Source organism: Seriola lalandi, unplaced genomic scaffold (genome assembly GCF_002814215.2).
Source record: "Seriola lalandi dorsalis isolate HSWRI2012SDOR001 ecotype SW California unplaced genomic scaffold, Sedor1 jcf7180002054559, whole genome shotgun sequence".
NCBI classification, from domain to species: domain Eukaryota; kingdom Metazoa; phylum Chordata; class Actinopteri; order Carangiformes; family Carangidae; genus Seriola; species Seriola lalandi.
The window spans coordinates 216,892-241,333 of record NW_019525112.1 but is presented as its reverse complement, the minus strand read 5'-3'; the positions used below and the strand labels follow the sequence as shown (position 1 = coordinate 241,333).

The 24,442-nt window shown below is 40.4% G+C and overlaps 1 protein-coding gene and 1 long non-coding RNA gene across 4 annotated transcripts; one reads left to right on the top strand and one right to left on the bottom strand.

Annotated features, from left to right (window-relative positions):
• pou2f1b (POU class 2 homeobox 1b) lies at positions 1-20,968 on the top strand. 3 transcript variants are annotated; one of them, XM_023415866.2, is made up of 15 exons: positions 1-79; positions 6,890-6,955; positions 7,717-7,808; positions 8,554-8,649; positions 9,749-9,925; positions 10,519-10,639; positions 10,766-10,857; positions 11,029-11,202; positions 11,439-11,580; positions 11,755-11,900; positions 12,291-12,479; positions 12,677-12,791; positions 12,899-13,238; positions 13,341-13,429; positions 14,242-20,968. In XM_023415866.2, exons 1-15 carry the CDS (start codon positions 34-36, stop codon positions 14,511-14,513), a joined length of 2,157 nt encoding a protein of 718 aa, XP_023271634.1. In that variant the 5' UTR covers positions 1-33; the 3' UTR covers positions 14,514-20,968. The 3 variants fall into 3 exon arrangements, with proteins under 3 accessions (XP_023271634.1, XP_087032608.1, XP_087032609.1); XM_087176482.1 differs by lacking the exon at positions 8,554-8,649; XM_087176483.1 differs by lacking the exons at positions 6,890-6,955; positions 8,554-8,649.
• A 368-nt stretch (positions 20,969-21,336) lies between these two features.
• LOC111662115 (uncharacterized) lies at positions 21,337-24,433 on the bottom strand. The gene is made up of 5 exons (XR_002761289.2): positions 23,920-24,433; positions 23,746-23,769; positions 23,580-23,639; positions 23,471-23,500; positions 21,337-22,093 (listed from the first exon to the last, which is right to left on the bottom strand). It is a non-coding gene; the product is annotated as an uncharacterized LOC111662115 (long non-coding RNA).
• Between the last annotated feature and the right edge of the window lie 9 nt (positions 24,434-24,442).

Below are 24,442 nucleotides of genomic sequence, written 5' to 3'. Positions count from 1 at the left end.
CTCAGGGCTGGGATTTCGGGTTAAATATTCAAAATGGCGGACGGAGGAGCAGCGAGTCAAGATGAGAGTTCAGGACCAGGTAATGATTACAGCATTTTACATATTCATACTCATATTCAAACTGTGATACTCACAATTTATGATAAACGGAATACAGATGAAACGCAGACTGACTAACAGATCAGGGTGGTATTCAGCTCTGTTTTAGTTTACACTCAGCTAGCCAACTGTAATTTGACAGAGGAGGAAACGAGCTATTGCAGTGCGACGGCAAATTACATGGAAACATGCCTCCCCCCTTTGTGTGATTAGACGGCTGTACGCCGCTACATATTCATACCTCTGCCGACAAATACAATTTAGCATATTTTATTAGTAATCGGCGACGTGACTCTGGTTCATATATGACATATTTAGATATTTGACTAACGCAGGTTGATTGAAATGGGGATGCTAGCGGGCTAGCGTTAGCTCGTCTGCTAACGCTTGGCTTTGTGTTGATGCACACTGAAGCTTTTGAAAGGTTTGCATATTCATTTTTGGTGAGCCGGGCAGTGGCTGCGCTTGTTTCTTTTTCAAGCGCTATTTGTGGTGGGAAAAACACGAAACATGTAGCAAACCTGGCCTTTGTTTAACATACAGTGTCAGCTCGATGTGTACCCAGCTCGACGTAATTTTTTATAGCGGAGCATTTTGCCTCAGCCTTTTGTGTGCTCGGCGCAGCGGAGCTCCGGCAGCCTGTTGTGTTATTCATGCGGGCCTGCCTGAACCAGAGTGCGGACTTCAGCATATTCCACCAGCCGAGGAAGAGCTGGAGCTCACCCTGCGTGTCAACACAACACTTTGTGACGATAAACACTGAAATGTGTTAGTTTAAAAAAAAAAATCTGGCCTCGTGTTTTCAAATTTTTGAAGCGGTTATCGTGGCTAACTGACTGCCTCCTTTTAACTTGGTCCCACTGCTTTAGACGCTAACTTTACGTTTGCGTTAATTCAATTTAAAATACAAACGGGGTCATGGCGGTGTTGCAACTGTTTCCCGCCTGTGTTTATACAGTTAAAACTACAGTTTGTGAGAAGTTGCGCCGAGCACTTTTTTCCTACTAGAAGTGGTAGTAGTCTGGCATCAGGGTGGTGCTAGTGTTGATTCTACCTCATTAGAATATTTAATTTATTATTTTTTTTACAACTTTTCATTGCTCCTGGTTGAACTGTTTTGGAAACGTATTTTATACCTTTTATGACCTTCGTTGCTGCAAGGGTTTTGACCTAGTCAGTGTTTGCTGAATACAAAGATTGTACCTGTGTATCCCCCCCCCCCCGGCACAGGGAGGGGTAGTGAGGCCCACTTCCGGAAGGGCACAATAATAACAGGCAGGGCATTCTTACTATTCACTCTGCCGGTTTCATGGCTGGGCAAGACACAGCTTGACAGCACTGTTAAAAAAAAAACTCATGTAGTTAAGTTTGTTTCAAATGAAGCAGTCTGAGTGCTGTTGTTATACCGCTACAGAGGGTGGGTTTTATTATCTCTGATACAGGAGTCTTTACTTTTTGACTTAACACTTAGAGGTGCTTTGTTGTTGGATTCGCTGTGTGATTTTTAAGGTGTAACCATTTTCAAAAATAGATGTTGTATTTCTTTAGTTTTGAGGAGAAAATGCTGAAAAAGACATAACTACCTTTGCACGTCAAAATAGGTAATGAATGGAATTGTTTCTTCTTGTGTTCCTTTGCTTGGTTTGTTTTAATGATGAACTTCATGTTTATCCCAGGGGCTGCTGGTGATTTAGATTGTGTTCGTTGTGATGCAAATACATTAAATTCATTCCCTGCGTGTATTGTTACAAGGAGACTCACAGGCTAACTTTGCCAACAGTAACGATAGTATCACATTACAGGCAATTATTTGATATTTTGCAAGACAGTCATGATAAATTCTAGCCTTCATTTTAAGCTAAGCCAAGAAAAGAGTTTAAGCATTTTTTTATTGATTAATACTCATTAAATGTTGTGAATAATTACGTTTTAAAGTTTTTTTGTTTGTTAGCATTTTGTGAAATTTGATTCACTGTGGAAATAGGCTCACTTGTATAGAAAAATAATAATTGACTTATTAAACTGGACTACTTAAAGAACAGATGAGAAATAATTCTGTCATCCCCACACTTAGACTACTTTTCTCATTTAATCAGTTTTACAGTTCCACCCTCATTCCAGCCTTGTAGTTCCACCATGAATATTCATTGATGTAAACACAGTTGTTATGAATAATGCATCATTTGCAGTAATAAATTCAGGACATGCCATCTCAAAGTACCGAGAAGGCCTCCATGAAGGCTCCAGTCACACAGGCTTTTTCACTGTTGAAGAAGAAAATCATAACTAATAAGAGCTGTATGTTGTGCTCTAAACAGATAACTACTTGTTTCTGGTGATCTGAAGTTAAGTGAGTCATTCCTGACAAATAATGCAAAACAAGAATGCCTTTATTATAAATAAAGCAAAGTAAAACAAACATCTGGTTAAGAGGTTTTGTCTTTACCGTTATAAACGTGGTTTCTCTGGGACAAGGTTATGTCAGGCTTTGTAGGCAAGGAATACACATATGTATAACCTGTTCTGCAAAATACCTTTAGGTCCAAGTGCAAATTCAAGTTTGCTGCATCATGTAACTACAGGAGTTGATCTACAAAATGGGGGCATGTAGGAAAAGTAGACAGAGAGTACTTTATGATTGCTAGATGACCTAAGTTGTTGCATTTACCAAACAACAATTGCCATGTTGTCCCTGATGACTCTCATGTGTCTGCCATTACTTATGATGAGCATAAGTAAACATTTGCCAGAATTTCATGAAAGGTTTTAAAGCTACAAAAAGAGTAGAACAGTTTTAAAACAAAGTACAGGTGAAGGATAAAAAGAGTTTGCTAGAAGACATTCGGTCTAGTTAAAAACAATTCTTCTCTAGATGCAGTAATGCGTCTTCTTTAAATAAATGAGTGAGAAGTGACAGTATTGCAGTAAACTAAAGGAAACTGGTGAAAATCTAAAAGAAAAGTGCAGTATTTTGCTATTGCAATTGCACATGAATAACCAGCAGTTAATGCTAATATCAGCATCCTAGGTGGTGAATTTACATGTGAATTCAGTCCGTCTGCACCAACAAACTGTTGGAGTGAATCATGGCTGACCTCTGCATGTGCTGATTGGAAGTAGTTGAATATTCCTACTTGCCACCCCCTTAGAAAACTGCACTTTAATTTAGTTAGATTGAATTTTCTACCTAGCCTGTAGACAGTCGGCTAATGACCACCCAAGAGATACCATAGTAGCTTACAGTGATGTTAGCCCCATTACTGTTCATCAGATTACACTGCGTCCTGTGTTGCAGTTCATTTGTGTTGCAGTTCAGTCTTGCTGTTTGTGCTCTCTATTTTCAGATTGTGTTGGTTTAATGTGTTGACTAGTATTAAAGCCTATTTTAAAATCTTTTGGATGTCCATGTTTACTCTGCATTAAACAAGCGAGATCTAGGGTCTTTGCTTATTAATTCCCTCAAATTGACAGATTATCTGTCGTGACCACACATCCTGACCATTCTCAGTCTGGTCTAGATGTGGAAAAGTGGTCTTGATTTATTCTGTGTTTAAGATGAAGAATATACTGTAGGTATCAGGGCAGAATGTGGATCTGCTAATTAAGTTTTTGCTCTGTCTTATGTTGAGTCCTTACACTCACATTAACAGCTCTGCAGTATTCAGTCAGCCCTCCCATATTACAGTGCTAATGAAATACCTATTTAAAATTCTCTTCACAGGATATTTGTATAATGCATTGTTCCACAGCAGGGTTTTGCAAACCATTCAACCAAGTAACTGTACATGTGTTGAAGTGCACTGCTGATAACTGTCCTTGCATTCAGATCTCCTTTGTTTTCTCATTTGGTTGCATGATGTGACTGTTGAAGAGGTCATTAAGACAGACTCATTTCTCGACCTCTTGTGCACACGTTGTTGAAATGACCTCTCTGAGATATTTTACACAAGTGTGTCAATGTATATACTCTGTGGTAGCCACCTTGGTAAACAGTAGGACGGAGCTAAACTAAAAGCTGTGTTGTTTGAAGGGATGGACAGTGGAGAGTGATATGGAGTATAATGCAGTGTTCATTTATTGTTTACAACAGTGATCACCAAACAAACTTCTGAACTTTACAGCGATTTGAAAAATAGAAATTATATTATACATATTTGCGTATAGGCAGATTGTGCAGGTGAAACAATCAACAGTCCAGTCAACCTGAGTCAGTTGTAACAAACAGTTAGATTGAAAGTTTGAGGAAACAAGGTAGCACATGAGCAACTCAAAGTAATGAAAAAAATTCATATAACTACCTCTTGTCTAGTAGTTTGAATTTTCAACCAAACCTACTGCAAAAAAACAAAACAAACATAGAGCGCACCTAAGCAAAAAATTTCAGGATTATTGTTTTGTATAAAAAAAACGATTGGAAACATATTCACTATATCTAATTATATGTAATTATTTCAGTGTCAGTTTTTCTAGTAAAAAACCCAAATATTCATTATCTGCTTTTCTGTGTCTTATATCACAGTAAACTTATTGTATTTTGGGCTGTTGGATAGATGAAACCAGATGTTTAAAGATGTCATCTTGAGCTTTAAGAAATTGCAAAATGCATTTTTCCTTATTTACAGACATTTTAAAGACAATAAGATAAAAAACAATAAACATTTAAAAACTATACATTCCGATGAAAACAATAGAAACTTGATGAGTAGTGGTGATGCAGGGGTACTTGAACTCATCTGATAGGGCTTTTGGGGCATACCACTAAAAAAACCTTTAGGGACCACTGGTTCAGCTGCCGACACTGCTTTGTGATTGTCCTCATACTGCTGATAAAGGTGTGCTGGTTTTTCAGTATGTGCTGTGATAAAGCCACCATGCCCTCTTGGCAGTGTTTGATTTGGTCAGGTAGTATGTAAACGCCTATTGTTAGGCAGTGGGATAAGTGAAGAAGATGATTAGAGCTTCAGCCAGGAGCAGTTGTTGTGGATTTAGTTGGTAAGCCCCTTCCTCTGTAGGCCACAATACAGCCATGCATTCCAGTCCAGTCCTTCTGATTCACGGGACACCTGTGCAGCACCATAGTAGGACTGTTTCCCCCCCGCTGTATTAACTCTCAGAGCATGCTGGAAATGAATTTAAAAGGGCTCCAAAATGAAATACTAATGGAATGTAAAGCTAATCTAAATATGCTAATCCCCAAACACTTCATAAACATAGGCAGCAGAAGCCCGCCACCCACTCTCTGTAGTCGCTCGCTGTGGAATGCTTTAGCCACAGGGGGTCTAGCAGTAATGACAGGCTTGTGGTGGATTAATGTGGAGTTATTTATTTCCGATTGAGCGAGTCCCCCTCCCACTCATGCCCCCCACCCTCCTCCTCCCTTTTTAGCAGTTAGGCTGGGTCTCCATGAAACCTGGAGATTCTCTGAGCGAGCAGCCTAAGACATTCCATTAATGCAGTCCGCCTTGCTAACATGCCCAGACCACCGCCGACAGGCCTCACACTGCATTCTGGGATATCTTCAGCCTGTTACCTGCTCTTAGCTAATTACTTTTTAGCCGTGCACTCGCAGAATAATTGGTCTTGTGCTGCTGCCTCCCCTCCCTCTGCTGTGCCAAGTGCTAGTTTGAGCACTTTTTTTCCCCTTTTCTGTGTCGTCCTTATTCCCCTGTTTTTTTTTTATCGTCCTCCAAAAGCCATCCAATTAATATGCTAATGAGCTGATAAATATTTATAGGGGTTTAAATTATGCAGAAAGCTTTCAGAGCCCGGTGTGAAATGCGTCGCTCGCAGGACTTCAAAGCCTTGCATTGCTAACGAGGCAGAGGCAGATTTGCATACGGCTTTAATCAGCTGAATACTGATTATGCTTCATTATAGAGTTGGGTGGGGTGGGGTGGGGTGGGGGGCGGCAGAGTTGGAGGAGGCCGCCAGCTGCACTTGTCGTTTGTTTCATTCCAGCAAGAGAGGGAAGAGGGTGAACTTTTTCAGAAGTACAGACAATTTTGGCACACGAAAGAGAGAGACGGAGAGAGGGAGAGGGAGTGCAAAGTAGGCACTGTAAAGAGAGAGGGGCAGAGCTATAAGAAAAGAAAAGAGAGAAAGAGAGAGTGCAGAGTGAGGCAAGGAGAGCTGTTTGCCTAAACCCTGTTGGCTTTCACAGTGTGCGTATCCCAGTGTTGTTCAGTGAACCGTGCGGCGGACAGTGCCACTGTGTCTGTGTGTAGCTCTGGTTGCATTGAACTCTGCTCGCTGCTGACCAGTAGAGAGTAAAGAGAGTGAGGAGTGGGAGGAGGAACAGAGTGCCGGACACCCTGTTGGAGGGTTTGCCTGGCAGAGGCAATTTTCCTTGATAGGCTCGGCAACCATGCTGGAAAACACAGGTGGAGCAAGAGTGGGTGAGTTTTTGATGAGATTGTGATGGAGCTCAGCTGGGCTTTGTCGTTGTGTGAAACAGGAAAGTCTGATGTGGCACAGTTTGCAATGAAATGTAATTTATAAGAGCTTATTGCATTAAAGTGACATGACAGTTATCATGTTATTGTTTTCTTATGACTTGTGATTGTAAACACAGTTGGTTTCATTATGGTGATTTTGCTTGGTAATGCTATTTTACTGCTCTGAATGGCGAACACGATTGAAATGGTATTGTGGAGAATCATGTATTTATGGGATATATTCTGGTGGTACAAGTGAGAGCACTCTTCAAATCATTGAGGTAGAGCTGTGTTATGTTTTTACCAGCAGTAGCTGTGAGTCTGTCTCACTGTCTATCTCTGTCTGGCTCTTTCAGATGCTAAAGTGAATAATCAGTCAGAAACTACTAAATGTGCAATGGAAAGTGGTGACGGGAACACCGGTGAGTGACCTCCACCTTTTTTGCTTGTTTTGTTTTGGGTTTTTTTTCTTCTTTTTGCCTTTGCTGGGCTGAAATCAGGACGTGCCGAGTTTTACCTCCTCATTCAACAGGTTTCAAACTCACAGCATTTTTGCAGCTAAAATCGGAAAGAGCTCACTACTGTCCACCTTTATTATCATCGGGTCATTTTGAAAAAAGTGATGGCTGCTTTCCAAAATCCTTGTGAGCAGTTCTCCTTGTGTTTACCCCACAGAGCAGTTTCCCTCACTTGTGCCTATTGAATATCTCAATGTCTCAGGGCTTTAGTCATTCTGTGATACATTATCAGACTCAGAGAATGAACGTTGGACATTTGGTGCTCAGTTTCAAATTGCTGTTGTGTAATAATTATTAAGTAAATATTAATGATATTGTATGCTTTCAGATTTTGTGTACGCCCATAGTGTTAATATTTATTTCTGTGATGACTCACCAGCCTGCTTTTTAACAGATTTATGCAGCAGTTTTTATAACTTTGGATCGCCAATACCACTGCAGATGTGGTTGTTTTAAAAAAAAAAAGAAAAAAAAAATGTTTATAACGTTTTCTTGCACCTGAAAACTGTTTGTTTTTCTGTAGTATACTTCCACTGGGCTTCAAGTTTTGTGTTCCTCATTCTTGTCTTAGAACAATAACAGCGTAGATGCCAGTTTAACCACACACCACATTTCATTAACTGTGTTTCTGTGTTGTGTGTTTCAACCTATGTTTCTATCCTTAGGAATCCAAATCAATGGATTGGACTTTCAGAGGCAGACCGTGCCCACCACAAGTGCAATCACAAATGCACATGCACAAGCCCTCCTCCAACAGGTAACACATGGTGCACACCATCAAACAGTTAACCTCATGTAACTTTTTGTTTTCCTGTTTTTTGTGGAAGGAGCAGATGTCTGATGTATTTATTTGGTGTAGTGACACTGTTTAATTGTAGTTTTACAATGAAATAACGAATGAAGTTTGAACATGGGTATGCTCATCGGCACTCACACATGCACAAGCAGAGAGAGTTCATTTAAATGAGCCAGGCTCTCCTGGTGTCGCCTGGCAACAAGGCGGATTAATCAACCCTGTATGCTAATTAGCTGCTCTGCGGTTGCTCGGAAACAGATGGCCGAGAATATGCAAATCTATGCAGAATTTACATGCACTGCATAACAGTTATTTTAATTAGCATCTCAACTCTCCCCTCCCTTCCCTTCACTTTTCTTGTCTCTGAAGGCTGCAGCACATTTGAAATACCCACTTTCTCACTTCCTTTTTAATTTAAATTCCTCTCCCTGCTCAAAGACTAAAGGCTCATTCTCAGAAAGCCGCTCAGGTACACAGAGATTTGATCTTTCATTGTATTTTTAGATCTGTTCTTATTTTATTTACACAGTCTTTCAAATAGTTTTTAGTTAAAACATTTCTGAACTTTTTGTCATTTTTTATGATGACAGCTATGACATGAAATTAAGAGTTATTTGACCAGGCTTACCTTACACTGTCAGCAATGCTCAGTTATGCCTGTAGGAAGATCTCCTCTAAGCCCTCCTCTTTGCTTCACCTCCACTAGTCTAAGTTGGAAGACTCGAGTGCTCTTTCGACCTCCGTCCAGCAGAGCGTATTGCCTCAAACCCAGCTAATGTTGGCCGGGGGACAGATTGCTGGAGTAAGTGGCCTGTTGCCTCACTGCCTTGAGTTAAAACTTTGCCGTAGCCATGCATCCGGAGTGATAACTGAACATGATCAAAACCTGGCTGAAAGACTGGGTGGTGAAACGATGGCTTGCCCTGATTCTGTGGCTAAGGCTGGTGTCTCCTCTGCCTGTCTGTCTGCTCATTGTCGTGGTTGTTAGGCTATGTCCAAATTCCTCCATACCATGTGTTTGGACATAGTCTTTGTGTCTGTACACTCATGGCCGGGGCCAACCACGAGACACATTTCATATCCATCTTCTCCCTGAGGCCGTACTATAGTTGCGAAGACCAGACGGGTTGAATGCGGCTGCTATTGTGCTATGCAGGAGTGAATGGTTACCGTGCATGTGGATTTGAGTTTGAACATGACATCAACATGCCCATTTGCACTTGTGCCTGGCTCAGCTGCATGAGTCTTCTCTCCATTTGCGTCTTTGGGCTCATTTTAGTGTTGCCATGATAACCAGAGTTTCAATACTACTTCAATACCTTTGTGAAAAGTTAAATTGAATAGTTAAATTTACATAAACAGTCAGTACTTTGACCGAATGTATTTAGTATGGTGGGGAATCCACTTCAGTATCGTCTGTACGGGTGTGCACAAATTGGAATAATAAAAAAGAGAGATTGGAAGAAGCAGAGCTGCGGTCAAGTTCATGTCAGTAAACCGGAGCAGCCATTTAAACAGCTGTTGGCAACACCATCAACTAATGCAGTCCACCTGCTGTTCTTGATAAAACTGGAGCCAGCAGGGAATAAATGAAGTGTTTATGTTATGGTACTTAATGAAGACAGATTCCGAACCAACATTTCAAGACCAGTATGTAAAATGCAAAAAGTCTTTTATGCAACACATGTTTTAAGTCACGCTGCGGTATTGTAGTAGTTATGTTAGATATTAAACTTTGCATGGGTATCGAAGCCAAAACTCAAGTATTGTGGCAACAGTAACTCATCCAGTCTGTATGACTTTGCTTAAAACTGATTTGTCGAAACACTGCTTATTGTGTTTGTTTTTCTGTTTGTCTGTAACCTCCTCTGTCTGCTGTGTTCCTCTGTCTGCCTCTCCAGTTGACCCTGACCCCCGCGCATCAGCAGCTGTTGATCCAGCAGGCCCAAGCTCAGCTCCTGGCTGCCGTGCAGCATTCAGCCAGCCAGCAGAACAGCACCACTGGGGCGAGCATCTCAGCCTCCGCAGCCACACCCATCACCCAGCTGCCCCTGTCACAGCCCATCCAGATCACCCAAGTAAGTAATACATTTCCACAAAACTCGATGGAGATAGATAAACATTGCTTTCCAAATAGTATGCAGGCCCTCCAAAACGCTTTACTTTTCTACCACTTGAATCAGCCGTTGACATCTTTCCGGAGACAAATGTGGCGGCTCTTCACTAATTGAAATGCGGATAATATGGAAATACAAAAAAAATGACTTGTGTTTGGTTTCAGCAGACAAATCATTACAGAAATAACAGTGCTGACGATAAAGTGGTAATGGCTTTGGCTTTGAGAGTTGCTTAAGTCCATGAAAACAGAGTACCTGCTCTGCAAATAATTACTACAAGTTTGCCATTGATTGGTAAATATTACCTTATAATATACTGTGTTCATTAGAATAAGACGAACACGAAGAGCGTACTGCAATTCATGGTATAGTTTAATGTAAAACATAGAATTAGTGATAAAGTCAGTTGTAATGATGCCACAGTCAAACTTGGGTCATGTGAGTTCATGGTTACAATGCTGTGGAGATGCTGTTTAGGATGGTGTATGGTATAAAAAAACTCATTCCTCTGCATGATTGCCGTGATGATTTGATTGAATACTTTTATCTTCCAGCAGCTTCAGCAGCAGAATTTAGGTCTGCCTCAGTTTGTTCTGGTTCAGCCCGGCCACCCGATCGCCACTCCTCTGCAGTCTGCTCAGTTCATCATCTCACAGTCACCACAGGCCCCACAGGGTAAGCAAAAGACTTGCAGTGCTTGATTTACATGCAGAATTAAGAAGAGAGGTATACTCAAAGTATTAGATTGTAGTTTAAGATTTTGTTTAATCTTCCCTACCCTGCCGGCGTTTCACTCTGCAGGCATATTGCAAACCCAGAGTCTTCTAACTCAACTACCTCAAAGCCAAGCTAACCTCCTGCCGACTCAACCAAGCATCGCCCTTGCAACTCAGGTTGGTAATGATGCAAGCACCTCTTTTAAACTCTGAAAAAATGTGTTTCAGTTATTCTGGCAGTGCTGACACTTCCCCATCTGTAATCCAGGTGCTTGAATAAAATCCCATCACAAAGTCAATGTTTATAGATTTGTTTGATGCATTTTCTTTTGTTTTTTTTTTCTGCAGCCTGCAACTCCGACCCGCACAACAGCAGCAACACCTATTCAGTCCCTGCCCCACAGTCAGACACCACCCAAACGGTTGGATACCCCGACTCTGGAGGAGCCTAGTGATCTGGAGGAGCTGGAGCAGTTTGCCAAAACCTTCAAACAGAGACGTATCAAACTGGGCTTCACACAGGTGTGTGTAGGACTGAATAGATTTATTATCCTCAAGAGCTCAGTGATTGTCAAATTTGCAATTCCATGCGTTTTTCTTTTGCAAATCAACATCTGTGGATATTCTCATGCTCAAATTCTTAGTACATACTGTATAATACATACAATGATAAACTCACAGGTCAGTCTTTGCTGCAGCAAAAATGAATTGTGACACTGGTGCTTACATTATTCATATATTCCTATTTTTCTCTCAAGGGGGATGTTGGCCTGGCCATGGGGAAGCTGTATGGAAACGACTTCAGCCAAACTACCATCTCTCGCTTTGAGGCCTTGAATCTGAGCTTTAAGAACATGTGCAAACTTAAGCCATTGCTTGAGAAGTGGCTCAATGATGCAGGTTTGTCCCTGAACCTTCCTGAATAAGTGATACAGAAGTGAACAAGTACTTTTACTCTGCATAATGTGCAAAGTGTTAGCGTCACATCTGCACTTGGATAGACAGGATATGTATCTTTACAGTACCTCGTCTTTACCTCCCTCCCTTTCCTTTGTGTCGGTGCTGTTTGTGCAGAGAACCTGACATCTGACCAGGCCCTGTCCAGCCCCAGTGCTCTGGGCTCCCCAGGCATGGGCATAGAGGGACTCAATCGCAGACGGAAAAAGAGGACCAGTATCGAGACCAACATCCGAGTGGCCTTAGAAAAGAGCTTTCTGGAGGTGAGAAACTCCCGTTTGTTAAGTTACATATTGATCAGTTTTTATTCCCATTAAGCAAAAGTTAGGGGTTACTATTTGTTGCTTATTGTGCAAGCTAAAAACTTTTTATTTAGCAATATTTTTTCATATTTTGACATAGTAGAATTGTTTAAAAATATACAGAGGAACAGTGGAGAAGTGCAGCACGGGTGGTTTTTGGGGGTTTCTATGGAGAATTATTTTTTTTCCGATTGAAAAACCATTGTCAGGAAACTCTGGCAGAAGCATTGGATATTTTACAAATTTGTAAGTATATGAAATGATCATAGTATAAATGGGGTGTGGAGGTAGTGAATGATTTAGTCTCCTCAGTGCTGACAGGGAATCCCTGGCTTCTTTGCCCTCTTCAAGCAGAACCAAAAACCTACCTCTGAAGAGATCACCATGATCGCTGACCAGCTCAACATGGAGAAGGAGGTCATTCGGGTCTGGTTCTGCAATCGTCGGCAGAAAGAGAAGAGGATTAACCCCCCCAGCAGTGGCAACAGTGGCGGAGGCAGCACCCCCATCAAAACCATATTTACCCCCAGTAGCCCGTTGGTAAGGATGGACACAGGATCATGTGATGACTCTTGTTATTTAATTATTTTGTAGAGGTAGCTGTAGCTAAATGATGCTGTGGGGGGCAACCCGGTATTAGAGCGCGTACCATTAAGGCTCAGTCCTACCCGCAGCGCCCAGAAAAACAAAAAAACAACAACTATTCATTCAATTCCTCCTCTTCCCCTGTTTCCCAGGTGGCCAGCACAGCAAGCCTTGTGAGCAGTCCAACTATTAACACACCCACCACTCTGACTGTAAACCCAGTGATGCCTCTCACCAGCACCAGCGTCTCCAGTTTGTCGTTCACAGGTGTGTGTGTTTGCCTTTATGACAGCGTGTTTCTCATCACACTAAATGATACAATTTTTTAAGGTTAATTTTTATTTCTGTTATTTTCTCCCCATTCTCCCCCAAAGGCTCGACAGTTGGAGCCACAAATACTGCATCCGTCATCTCCACCGCACCTATGGTTACCACAGCACCCAGCTCTCCATCTTTAAGCCCGTCACCGACGACTATTCAGTCCACGACCACAGAGAGCAAGGTTGGCACTCAGGCGCACACCATCGTCACCCAGGCTCCGACATCCATAGCCACCACTTTAGGGACAGGTCAGGTGATGGTGTCGGCTCAGGGGCTGTCTGCGGCGCTGCAGAGTGCCGCCCAGTTGCCCACCAGTGCGAGCTTTGCTGCAATGGCGGCTGCTGCTGCAGGGCTTAACCCAGGACTGATGGCCTCCTCCCAGTTCGCTCCAGGGTTAGTGCTGGCCACGTTCAAACTGGTCTTCTAAATATCACCTCTGGTGTTAAGGTGTCTTCTCTATTGATCTAAATGATCTTCCCCTGTGTTTGTGTCTAGGGGGGCCCTGCTCAGCCTGACTCCTGGTGGCCTTGGCAGCGCACTGAGTCCTGCCCTCATGAGCAACAGCACCCTGGCCACCATTCAAGGTGTGTACTAATGTTATGAAATTACTTTTAACACCGAGCAAATATTTTCTAGTCTCAGACAAAACGATGTTTGGTATGAAGCTGGGTTTCCCAACCTCTTTTTGAACTGTGGACTGTTTCTGTATTTCGTTTGGGTGGTTTGTCTTTCGAGGGACACGGTACTCTACAGTATTTCATAATGGTTATTACTAGATTTGAAAAAATACTCAGCAACACCCACGTCCTCACTCAGATCTCAGATTTGATCTTCTGAATACTGAAAGGTGGTAATAACAGACTGGATACCTGACATACTGATGAACAACGCTGATTAGAAATCAGTTTATGGGTGTTGGGTGTGTGGTAGGGAGTGATGAGGAAGACAAGTTAAAACTGCATTGAAGGACTGTAAAAATAGTCTGTATTTTTATGTAATTGTTATCTTAGATTTTAATTGATTGTACCATCTCCTAGAAACAGGGTTCTGGTCTCTGGTCCTGGGGAACATATTGGAATATGAACAGAGAAAATTATGGAAAAAAGCCATCATGAGGTCATGAGTATAACCCATTGTTGGTATAATTTGTATAATGAAAGCAAAAACTTAATGAGGACACAATACATTTGCATATTGAGGGTACTATAATTCAGGCCACGCCCATGAAGTTAATCCTGTTGAGAGAAAATTACTTCTGCGAGTAGAAAAATTAATCCCACTGAGCTGCTGATAAATTCTGACGAAAACAAATCGTTCAGAAAGAGAGCGCTGTCAACCATCTCGTCGTCTTACACTAAAAGCACCACCCGCTTCTTCTTTCCAATATTCTCCACAGCTCTGGCGTCGAGCGGCACAATCCCCATCACTTCTCTGGACGGCAGCAACCTGCTGTTTGCCAACACCTCTGCTGGTAACACGCCCAACCTGGTGACCACGCCGCTCTTCCTGAGCCCCCAGAACCTGTCGCTGCTCACCAGCAACCCCGTCAGCCTGGTGTCGGCCGGGGCGGGGGGGCTTCAGGTCACCGCAGATGCTCATCATCAAGCCACCACAGCTGCTGTGCCTGTGCAAGCCTCGACCATTACCACTGCCTCCAAGGCTCAGTGAAGCCAGTCAGGCTGCATCCCGAATTAACGCCCTATTTCTTATGTCGTGCACTACTCTTATCACACCATGTAGGGAATAGGGAGGTCGTTTGATATAGGCTCCGTGCTTCACTAACCACCCCACATTCTTTCCATTGTATCTATCATTATTTAATCCTTTTTGCTGCCACCAAAAAGAAGAGAACCTCGAGTGAGGTTGAGGTTAACTTTTTATTTTTTGTTTGTTTGTTTGCTGTCTTTTCCTTTATGATTCTTGGATGTTTTTTCCACAAACAGTAGCCAGATGGACACTGTTGTTGGCCTGCCGCTCCTCATGAACCTTGACATGTGTCCAGGAAGAAAATATCCTCGGCACCATCAAGCTGTTCACATTTTGTATATATATATATATCCTCCTATTTCCAGGTCAGAATTTTCTCTGAAATACTTCTAACCAAAAACTTTAGGATTTTGCTCTTTTAACATTCAAACTAAACTGATTTACTACTAATTTCACAATATTCATCATCACTAATGGGGATCTGTGTGTTGCCCCATCGTTGATTATCTCTTTTGGGTTTTTGGACAGGCTTTGACGTAAATCATATCAAAGTTATATTTTAGAGACTTTTTTCCTTTATCTTTACTGTCTGTATTTTTTGACATTTTCAGAACTTTGTAAGTCTAATATTAAGTTAAGATTTAACTATCACTTTCTAATCGTGGTTATAAGGCTTTAAAAACAAGTAATAAGTGGCCGATATAAAGGTTATCATTGCTTTAAGGGTCGGAGGGACCAGATATGTCTCTCTGAGTCTCTCTTTCTGGAAACACTGAGTTTTACATCGCGCTGCGGTGGCAAAGTAGCTGCTGAGCTTTTGTAAAACGGCGGTCTAGGTGTGGATCATAGACACTGATAGAAAATGACTAAAAACAATATGTTGAGAGCTTTAAAAAGAGCTGCACACATGCAGTGCCGTGTCCGATTAAGGGTGATTTGTTTTTGGATGGTGATCCATTGGAAAAATGTACATTATGTTTGGATTCAGAGGTAGAAAGTAGAAGTCTGCATGTGTTGTCTACAGCTCAGGCAGGTGCTGAGAGTTCAGTGACTGCATAAGGCTGTGCGGCCGACTGGTCTGTGTCGAGGAGGACTAGTCAGGGGGCATGGTCATCATACCAAACGTATGGTGGCGTCGGCTAGATGAGGTTATTGTATTGTGTTTTTTGTTTTCTTTTTTCTTTTTTAATAGTAGTACCGTTGTATCTACTTGTGCACAGTATCTGTACCAAAAAACTGGATTGATGAGCTGCAGTCTGCCTTTTTTGGGAGGAATGAAATTCTGTCTTTTATTTGTCTGCAGTCACTTGACTGGCTTACGTACTTTAAGATATACCAAAAATATTTGTTAAAATAATTGCTGTGTGTAGTCGGTGTAGCTTAGTCTTGTCAATATATTTATGAGTACAGAATCTCTCTTCATTGTCAACAGATTTTAGAAATGCAATATTTTGATGATCATTTTCCAAAGATGACCTTTTTTTTTTTTTTTTTTTTTTTTTTTTTTTTTTTTTTTAATTTGACCAAGTGTCTCATAGCTCAACTTTGAATTGGCAGCAAAACTGACCAAAAAGAGAGAGACAGGCGAGTTGTGGCATGAGAAAGTAGTTTCCTTTTACTCTTTTTGAATTGATTTGTATCACTGGGGCCTCACCCCGAATGCCTGATTCTGGATTTCTTTGAGCCATTTGATGGCTTGTTTTCCTTTTTTAATCAGTTTTGGCCATTTTGGTAGCAGTTCTGGACTTTTCTGAAGCATAATAGAAAGGTTCTGTTGTTTGGTTTTGTACTAATATTCAGCCATAAAACAACAGCTTGAACCAAAGTGGTTTTCCTCAGTAGTTGCTGTGCCTGTCCGAGCACACAAGTTGCCGTTCATGATCTCTACTCTGACCACTGCTATAGTAAAATATTTTCCTCTTCTCTCACCTTGGTCAGTACCTGATAATTCCTGATTTGGTGCTGCTGGATAAGGATCACAGAAACTTAGCTTTAACAACTTGCTGCTGAAGCTCCGGGTGGAGTTGCGCTGTTGAGAGGCCTGCATGCTTTCCTATAGCTTTATGACTGCACCCTGTGAAAATCAGGTTTTGTGGTTTGGACCCTCTCATCTGGAGGGCTCACCTATGTAACTGCATCGGATGACATACTACACCTCCTCTCAGCACCAACATTGTGAACCAGCATGTTAGGAAACAATATGCTGCTCCCCAAATCTGTCTGCGGACTAGTTTAAAACGCGCCAAATTATCTTACCCAACACAGCGTCGGGCTAAGTACTCTTATGTGCTACACATTCAACTAAACCCCGTACAAAAGTAGCATTGTTCTGCTGCTTCCAAATAACAAAACGAATTACCAGAGTGATTATTAAATCACTGAGACTGTAAGCAGCAAAATTTGTCCATGTTATCCTCTTGTGTACTTCTTTTCTGTTATTGATTTATTTTGACTGAATATACCTCAGCAGCACTTAAACATAAGGTTCACCTTTTAGACATTTCTGTGTATAGAACAGTGTAGAATGTATAAGTACTGTCTGGCTTACCATTCAGAGTTTATACTGATGAACCACACATAGGAACCATACATTAAAAAGACAACCTACTACTGCTATTTTCTAGTACTACTATTTATGGGGTATTTCCAGGTTTAAATATTATTTTGAGATCTTTCTTGCCAAAGTAAAAGCCTTTCTCTTTGCAGCTCGGCAGGTGTCTGGCTGCTCACGTTGCTGGTTTCCCTGTCTCTGAGGCCACGATGGGCCTAAAGGACTCAGTCCTGTTCCAGTGCTGTTTGTAGTTACTAATGAGTCGAACGTGTGCTAGCTGAACCAGTTGCCATCGGCACCATAGGATGTTACTGAAATATTTATCTGAGGAAAGACTGAAGAATTAGAGAAACGATCTTTTCTTAATTCTATACATATAAATATATATATAAACACTTGTAAGATATTCATATTTTATATTTGAACCAGTATGTTATCAAGACTGAATGTAGTGTTTATCATGCTTACTCAAAAAATCTCCCCTAAATCTTCCTTTTATTATTACGAAAGAGCAATTTTTTTTTTTGAAAACTGTTAAGACCAAAAAAACTAGAAGAAATCTGAGGCCACGCCTCGGAGGAGCGTGAGTCGCTGACACCTGTGTCTGTCGTGTATCTGCGAGGACTTTTCTACGGGAGGGTCTCGTTCAGGCGCTCCTGACAGACACATCCTGTGGTTTGGTAGGAGACTGAAGCATCTGATCTTAATCTTTTAATAGATTTTTGTTTTTGATTTTTTTTTCTTTTTTGTTGAGTCGTTTGTGGACTTGATTTGCTGTGCTGTCTTTAACAATCATTTGACTTTTTTTTTTTTAATATTACTTTATGCCTTTAATTGTTTTGTATAGTGTGAGAGGGCAAGATCACTGGCTTTCTTAGTTTGACAAAGAAGATTAACATTATCATTTATGCCTTATTGTTACGTAGAAGACATGAGCATTGTAGCATTGTTGTTGTGTGTGAGTGCGAGCTTGAGCGTTGAGCTCACCTGGTGCATTGTTTTCAGCGAAACAATACAGTGTACTTTGGGCATTTTGGTGCGTGCGATGATTACGTTGCTACCTATGTTTTTAGGTGTGACTCAGACAGGTTGAATACCTGTTAGAAAAGCTTTACTAATAATTCCAGCAGGTGGGTGTGTGTGTGTGTGTGAGTGAGTGTGTCTTACAAAGAGAGAATAGTGAGGGCAGTCTGCAAACCATTATAGTGCATTTTTCCCATCTTCCAGCGGGTGTTTGAGAGTGATTTTTAAAAGGGTGAGACATGAGAGTACTTATTTTTGTTGTTTGTCCAGAGGGGGGTTCTCTACTGATTAACTAGAGCCTTTAAGCAAGCCAGTTTTTGATTTATTATGGTAAAACTACAGTTTGTGTTCTACTTATGATCTTATTAGCTGACAACTGATGAACTTATTGCCACTGACTTGGCTTTAATGCTTCAGTTTCAGCTGGTGATTCAGAGATTTTGACATGCGCTCGTGGATCAGCCACTCGTCAAGTTGTTGTATGTTGATCCACCACACTGGTTTGCTGGTATTTAACGTTGACAAAGGAAGTGTGGAGCACCAGTAAGGCAAAGGAGCTGTTGTATACCTCATTTCTAACTCAAGACTGAGTGAAAACCTGCTTTAATCTACTTAAGAAATAAGAAAAATATTTTATAAAATCTCACAAAAAAAAAAAGATGAAAATACTCAAACTTGTGTCTGTGGAGAAGCCTGGTCATACCTGTACTTAGTGAAGGGTGTCGGAAAAATGTCGCCACAAGGGGGAGACAAAATTCACACCAGTACCCATGAATGTCTGCTGTTTTTCTTTCACTGTTTGGTGTTGTCTTGCTGCACACTGATATATTTCAGCATTGGGTGGAAATTATTTGTTGTAACTTCAGATAAATGTTTCTTTTGTCCTTAATCGTCAGCTCAAAGTTACTCTCTATGATATAAATGGGTCATTTGATTAATGTGGTGTAGGTACACGTGCATTTTAACACCCCCTCTATGTTTAAACATTTTTTTAAGTTTGACAATCCTTTTTTTTTTTTTCTTTTCTTTTTTAATTTTTAATTTTATTTTCACTCGGATCAGGTACAGGTATGAACAAGTCTTCCCACATGACGGTGCGCTGTCGCAGCCCGCTCTCGCTTCCCCTGTGATACCAACATTAACCAAAGACTTCTAACTTGATTGTATACGAACGACACCATCTCCCGCCCATCCCCGTCTCACTGCTCAGCATCAAATCCCGGCTGCACGCTCTCACCCGAGTCCTCGGTTCATCTGTAAAAAAAAAAAAAAAAGGAAAAAAAAAGTTTGCTTTTTATTGCATGCGAATGTGTATCCGCCCGGAAAAACAAAACACTCCGGCATCCCGCCGGTGCAGCGGTTTCAGTGCCTGTGGGCGGGGATCGGAGGGGGCTGAGCGGGAGGTGAGCGGGCTTCTCTCCGACAGACACGAACCAATCCGGTGGTAGCTGGGTGATGTTTGTTAATACACGCTGAGGGTTACTCCTGTGCACACTGTACATGCTCAGGACTCTGTATGTTTGTTTGTCTTGAGCGCTGTTGCTAGGATGTTCCCCCTCCACTCTCTTTCTCTCTCTCTCTCTCTCTCTCTCTCTCTCTCTCTCAAGGACTGTGGTGAAAAATGCTGTTCCTGCCTCTCACAGTGCGTGTGTCTCTTCCTCATCACCTGTACACTGTAGTCCCAGGACATTACCCTGTTGTCTCCAGGAATATACATCCTGCGGTCCCTAAAACTCACTGCTGTGCCCCCCCCCCTCCTCTTCCTCCCTCCCACCTTCCCCTCTTCAGCTCTCTCCTTTGACATTGTCTCTTCACTACAGACTCTGATCAGCTGTGACACTATGCATCATGGTCCTTCACTCTGCATGGACTGTGTCCCTCCGGCTCAGACCTCTGGCCGACGGGCTTCAGTGACACTTTGTTTAATGCTTTACTCTAGGTGAGGTTGTAGGACCTCACAAGCGCTATCCCAAAGCAAAAAATCCAAATATTTAACTTTTGACAAATGCAGATACCAAAGATATCTCTCTGTCCTGTCTCTCTCTCTGTTTTCTCGCCCTTCCACCCTGCAGCATGTGTATTAAGAGACAAACCCAGCACTGGCTTTAGTCCTAGCCTCAGTAATTCCAAAGCTTAGATGTATATTTTGGTATATTTCTGAGATAAACTTGCGTGAAAAGCGTCTGTTTCTCATTTGTTTGTTGTAATCTCCTTTTTCTGTCACAGCATGGAACTAATTGCAAAACTGTCTTACTCTTGGTAGGTTAAAGATATAGTATTTTTGTATGTTTTTGGGTGTGTCGTGTGTGATTTATCAGTTCACAGCCCAAGTGACCATGGCTTTCAACAAGAGAGGAAAAATAAGAAAAAGAAAAAAAAACGCCAACCATGTACATATTAAGTCTGTGTATCTCAAGAAATGCATTCTGTAAAACATTTACTACTCACCTTGGAAGCTTGGGCTCATCTAAAGGAATGTGTCCCCGTTTTATTTCCCTTTTTTCTTATTCTGCAGTCTGACAAGAGTTGACTTTCCAGGACTCTAATGTAAGGAGTTTTGATTTCCATTATGGACTACAACACTGAGGGACACTGCTCCGATCTGACTACAAGACAAAAAAAAAGAAAAAGAAAAAAAAAAAAAGCCTCCACTTGTGGCGGCATAGAACTGAAAGATTGTGTAGGAGTTTTAAGTATGTGAATCAGGATACATAGTAGATTTTGATGCATTTGTCTGCTGTATTTTTGTTTGTTTTGTTTTTATACACATATAAAGATAATCTTTTACTGTAACTGTACAGTTCTCTTTTGTTGTAAACATCATTAAACCATTTTCCAAGTGTTTTGACATGTGCTTTGTCTTTAATTGGACATTCAGTTACAGGATAAAGCTTAACTGGTGTGATGATTTACAGCAGGTGCAGGGGACTTTATGGATGGCAGTGTAGGTCGCTTCGTTCATCACTTTGGCCCAGACTAAAATATCTCAGCAAGTATTAGATCTATTGCTTGCAAATTTGGCACACACACTCAGGTCCCGCAACAGGATTAATTGTAATAATCAGGTAAAATTATCAATTTGTTCAACACTTAGAAACTGACCTTCCAATAAGCCTGTTGGGTTGAGCGCTAATTAGAGGTAACACTAAGCACCCCTATTTAGCACAACATAGACACTTATTGAATTGTTTAAAACACACTGTAATGTAGTTGTAAGGAGATATTGGAGTTCATTGATGCATTTATACAATGTGTCTTAATTGAAAAATAACTTACAGTTAAGGAACATGTCCTCATATGTGCTTACAACAGTATAATGTTAGAAACATTTATTAGATGTTGTACATGCTGATAAAATGTGACCTTATTAGCAAATGTTAGCTTACTAACACACAGCAAACATTAGCATTGTCATTGACACCATTAGCATGTTAGCGTTTAGCTCAAAGCAGAGCCATTAGCACGGCTGGAGACTTTGTTTTTACACAAAATGTGGAATATTTTGTGGATATTTAAAAATCAAAAATGAAGTTTGATGTCTGTTTACAGTAGAGAAAACAAGTGTTCTCACTACTGATTAATTTGTCATTTTTTTAACATTTGGTTTATAAAATCTAAAGAAATTTTCAAATTGCAATATATTGTTAATCAAAGTGATGTCTTCAAATTATCTGTTTTGTCTAATCAGCAGTTCAAAACCCAAAGATACTTAAGGGACTATCACTTATAACAGAGGAAAGCAACAAATCTGGATCCACAGAATATCTGGCATTTTTGCTTAATTTACAATTTAAACATTTGATTATTATGATTATTATTATTATTATCATAATAGATGCTGCAATGAACAATGCTGCTGACTCAGGAGTTGCCATGCACGGCCTCACTGGGGAGACTTAGGTGGAAGTGGGGCGGGGATGATCAACGATTCATAGGGATCTTTATCCTTCTCCTCAGGTTGGGTCGACTGTAGGGGAGATAAAGATTAGACCATTTCTCTGCACGTTTTCATCCACATTGACCAAAGATAATCTTATCTCATCCACATAAGCATAAGAGGTAAGACAACCAGATCCTGATGCATCTTGTCTTGGTATTAGTTCAATTATCAGATGATGGCCTCACTCATTAAATATATATGGCACCTCTTATTATTCCAACCAAAAGTAATTGTTTTCTTTCTTTAAAATTCATTGAATTTTTTATGATAATAATGGAGGTGTCCCACCTTCAATGTAAAACACTGTAGATGACTTTGTTTGTTTCTGCTCATTGGTTAAAGTATGACCAATAGTATTAGCCATTTATTTGTTATTTGATTTTTCAATATGGTCAGTATAAAAAGAAACATGTCTACATGTCCTGCAATATTAAAGCATTCTGGATCACACAGTGGGAAAATTTTATCATCTCTCAGGATGTTCCCAATCAACAATATATTTGAATATATATAATATATATACTTTGATAATTTAATTCTAAATGAACCCTTAAAACAGCACAATGATGCTCATGTTTATACAGGGTTTTGTAAAGGTAAACACATCGTGCTATTCCACTCGAAATAAGAGCATGGCGACTTAAATTTCGTGCCACCAAGTGACACGTTTTGGAGTTGGACCACACATTTAATTAGAGATGGGCTCTGTGTGCTCACAGAATATTTGATTTTTGAATATTACATCCGAGTCCCAGTAAAACCAACCCTGGTGCTCCCACCAGCTGGTCGATGAGCAGCTACAGGATTTGTCTCTACGTAAGATCAGTACAATCTGACTTTCTACTGTTTTTGGGGCGTTCAATATTCTAAGAATATTTATGAATATGAATGCAATTTAGTGTACAAATTTCCCTTTAAGAGACCCTTTCTCACAGCAGACATTGTGACATTTCAACATCCAGCTGCTTCAGTCTGTCTGTCCCGACTTGCCTTTCTCAAGTCAAAATGTGTACTGTGAAAAAGGTTGATGGGGAAATGAGATCCAATTCAAATTATTTGAATTTTAGCATAATTTCTTAATTTTTACTAAATGAATGGGCTGGAATTTTTTTAATGTAAGATTTTATGGGTTGTTATGGTTTTCACACATTTATTTTACTTAAAATAAGCAAAATAAACACATTTATTTAGCTTAAAATAAATGTGTTTTGACACCACAATCAGAGCTACATCCACATTTTCAGGAAATACTAATAAAACACTCTCACCATTATAACCAAAAGCTGTGATACTTCTTCGTTTCCTTTTTGTTTTGACCATATCCCACAGCTTTGAAAAGTTTTATTTTATTTATTGAAAAATTTTATTTGACAGCTATTGTAAAGGAATGTAAATCCGCCTTACCTCAGATTTCTTTTTCTTGGCAGCCTTTTTCTAGAAGTAAAATACGACATGGTGATTGACAGTTTCGACTGAAGAGGTGAGAAAATGACCTTTAAAAGAAATGACTTACCTTTCTTTTTGATGGTTCAAGCACCTCATAAGGATCAGCGTCTTTTGGTCTCTCAAGCTCCTATAGAGGAAAATATGAAATAATAAATAAATACAGAGCCACACAGTTGAGCAGCAGAGTTAAACATTATCTGGTGTGTGTGGTGGAGGGTGTCGGTCTTCCTCACCTGGTAAATGCCACCATTTTCTTCCTGTTTATTCAGGAGAAATACACAAAAATGAACTGAACCGAACTGTCCTCACACAAACATGTATTCAATATCAGTTAATAACCAGCCAAGAAACAGTGGCCATGAGCAGCTACTGTCAAAAATAAAGATACTGAGGGAAGGGAGACTTACGGACACTACAACAGCCACAGATGGTTTGTAGGAAAACTACACAGAAACAAAGAAAATAAATCTCACAAGCTTTTTAAATTAATACATTGAATAACAAGTCTGTAACTAATTATTCTTTTCTTGAAAAAGACATCTCAGTGAGACCGTCTGATCATATAAAGATAAGATAAAATGAAATAAGATAAAACGTGTGTTGACAAATTGGCATCGCAGGTTACAGGCACCTAGACTCATGTCTTCAAATAAAATGTAAAACAACTGAAACAACGACAGAAAGTTACAAAACAATCACCTCGGGGTCTCTGATTATTAGATTCAAATTTCATTCTTTACCTGCTCAACAGTGAAAAGACTCAAAGGTAATAGATTTTTAATAATATAAAAAGAAATTCACATCTTAGAAGCTGTAACACAAATCTTATTTTCACCTGCTGAATAACTTAAAATTTAGAGCTGCAGTGCCTAGAAGAGCAATTAACAGGCAACTATTCTTTATATATATATATATATATCAATATATATA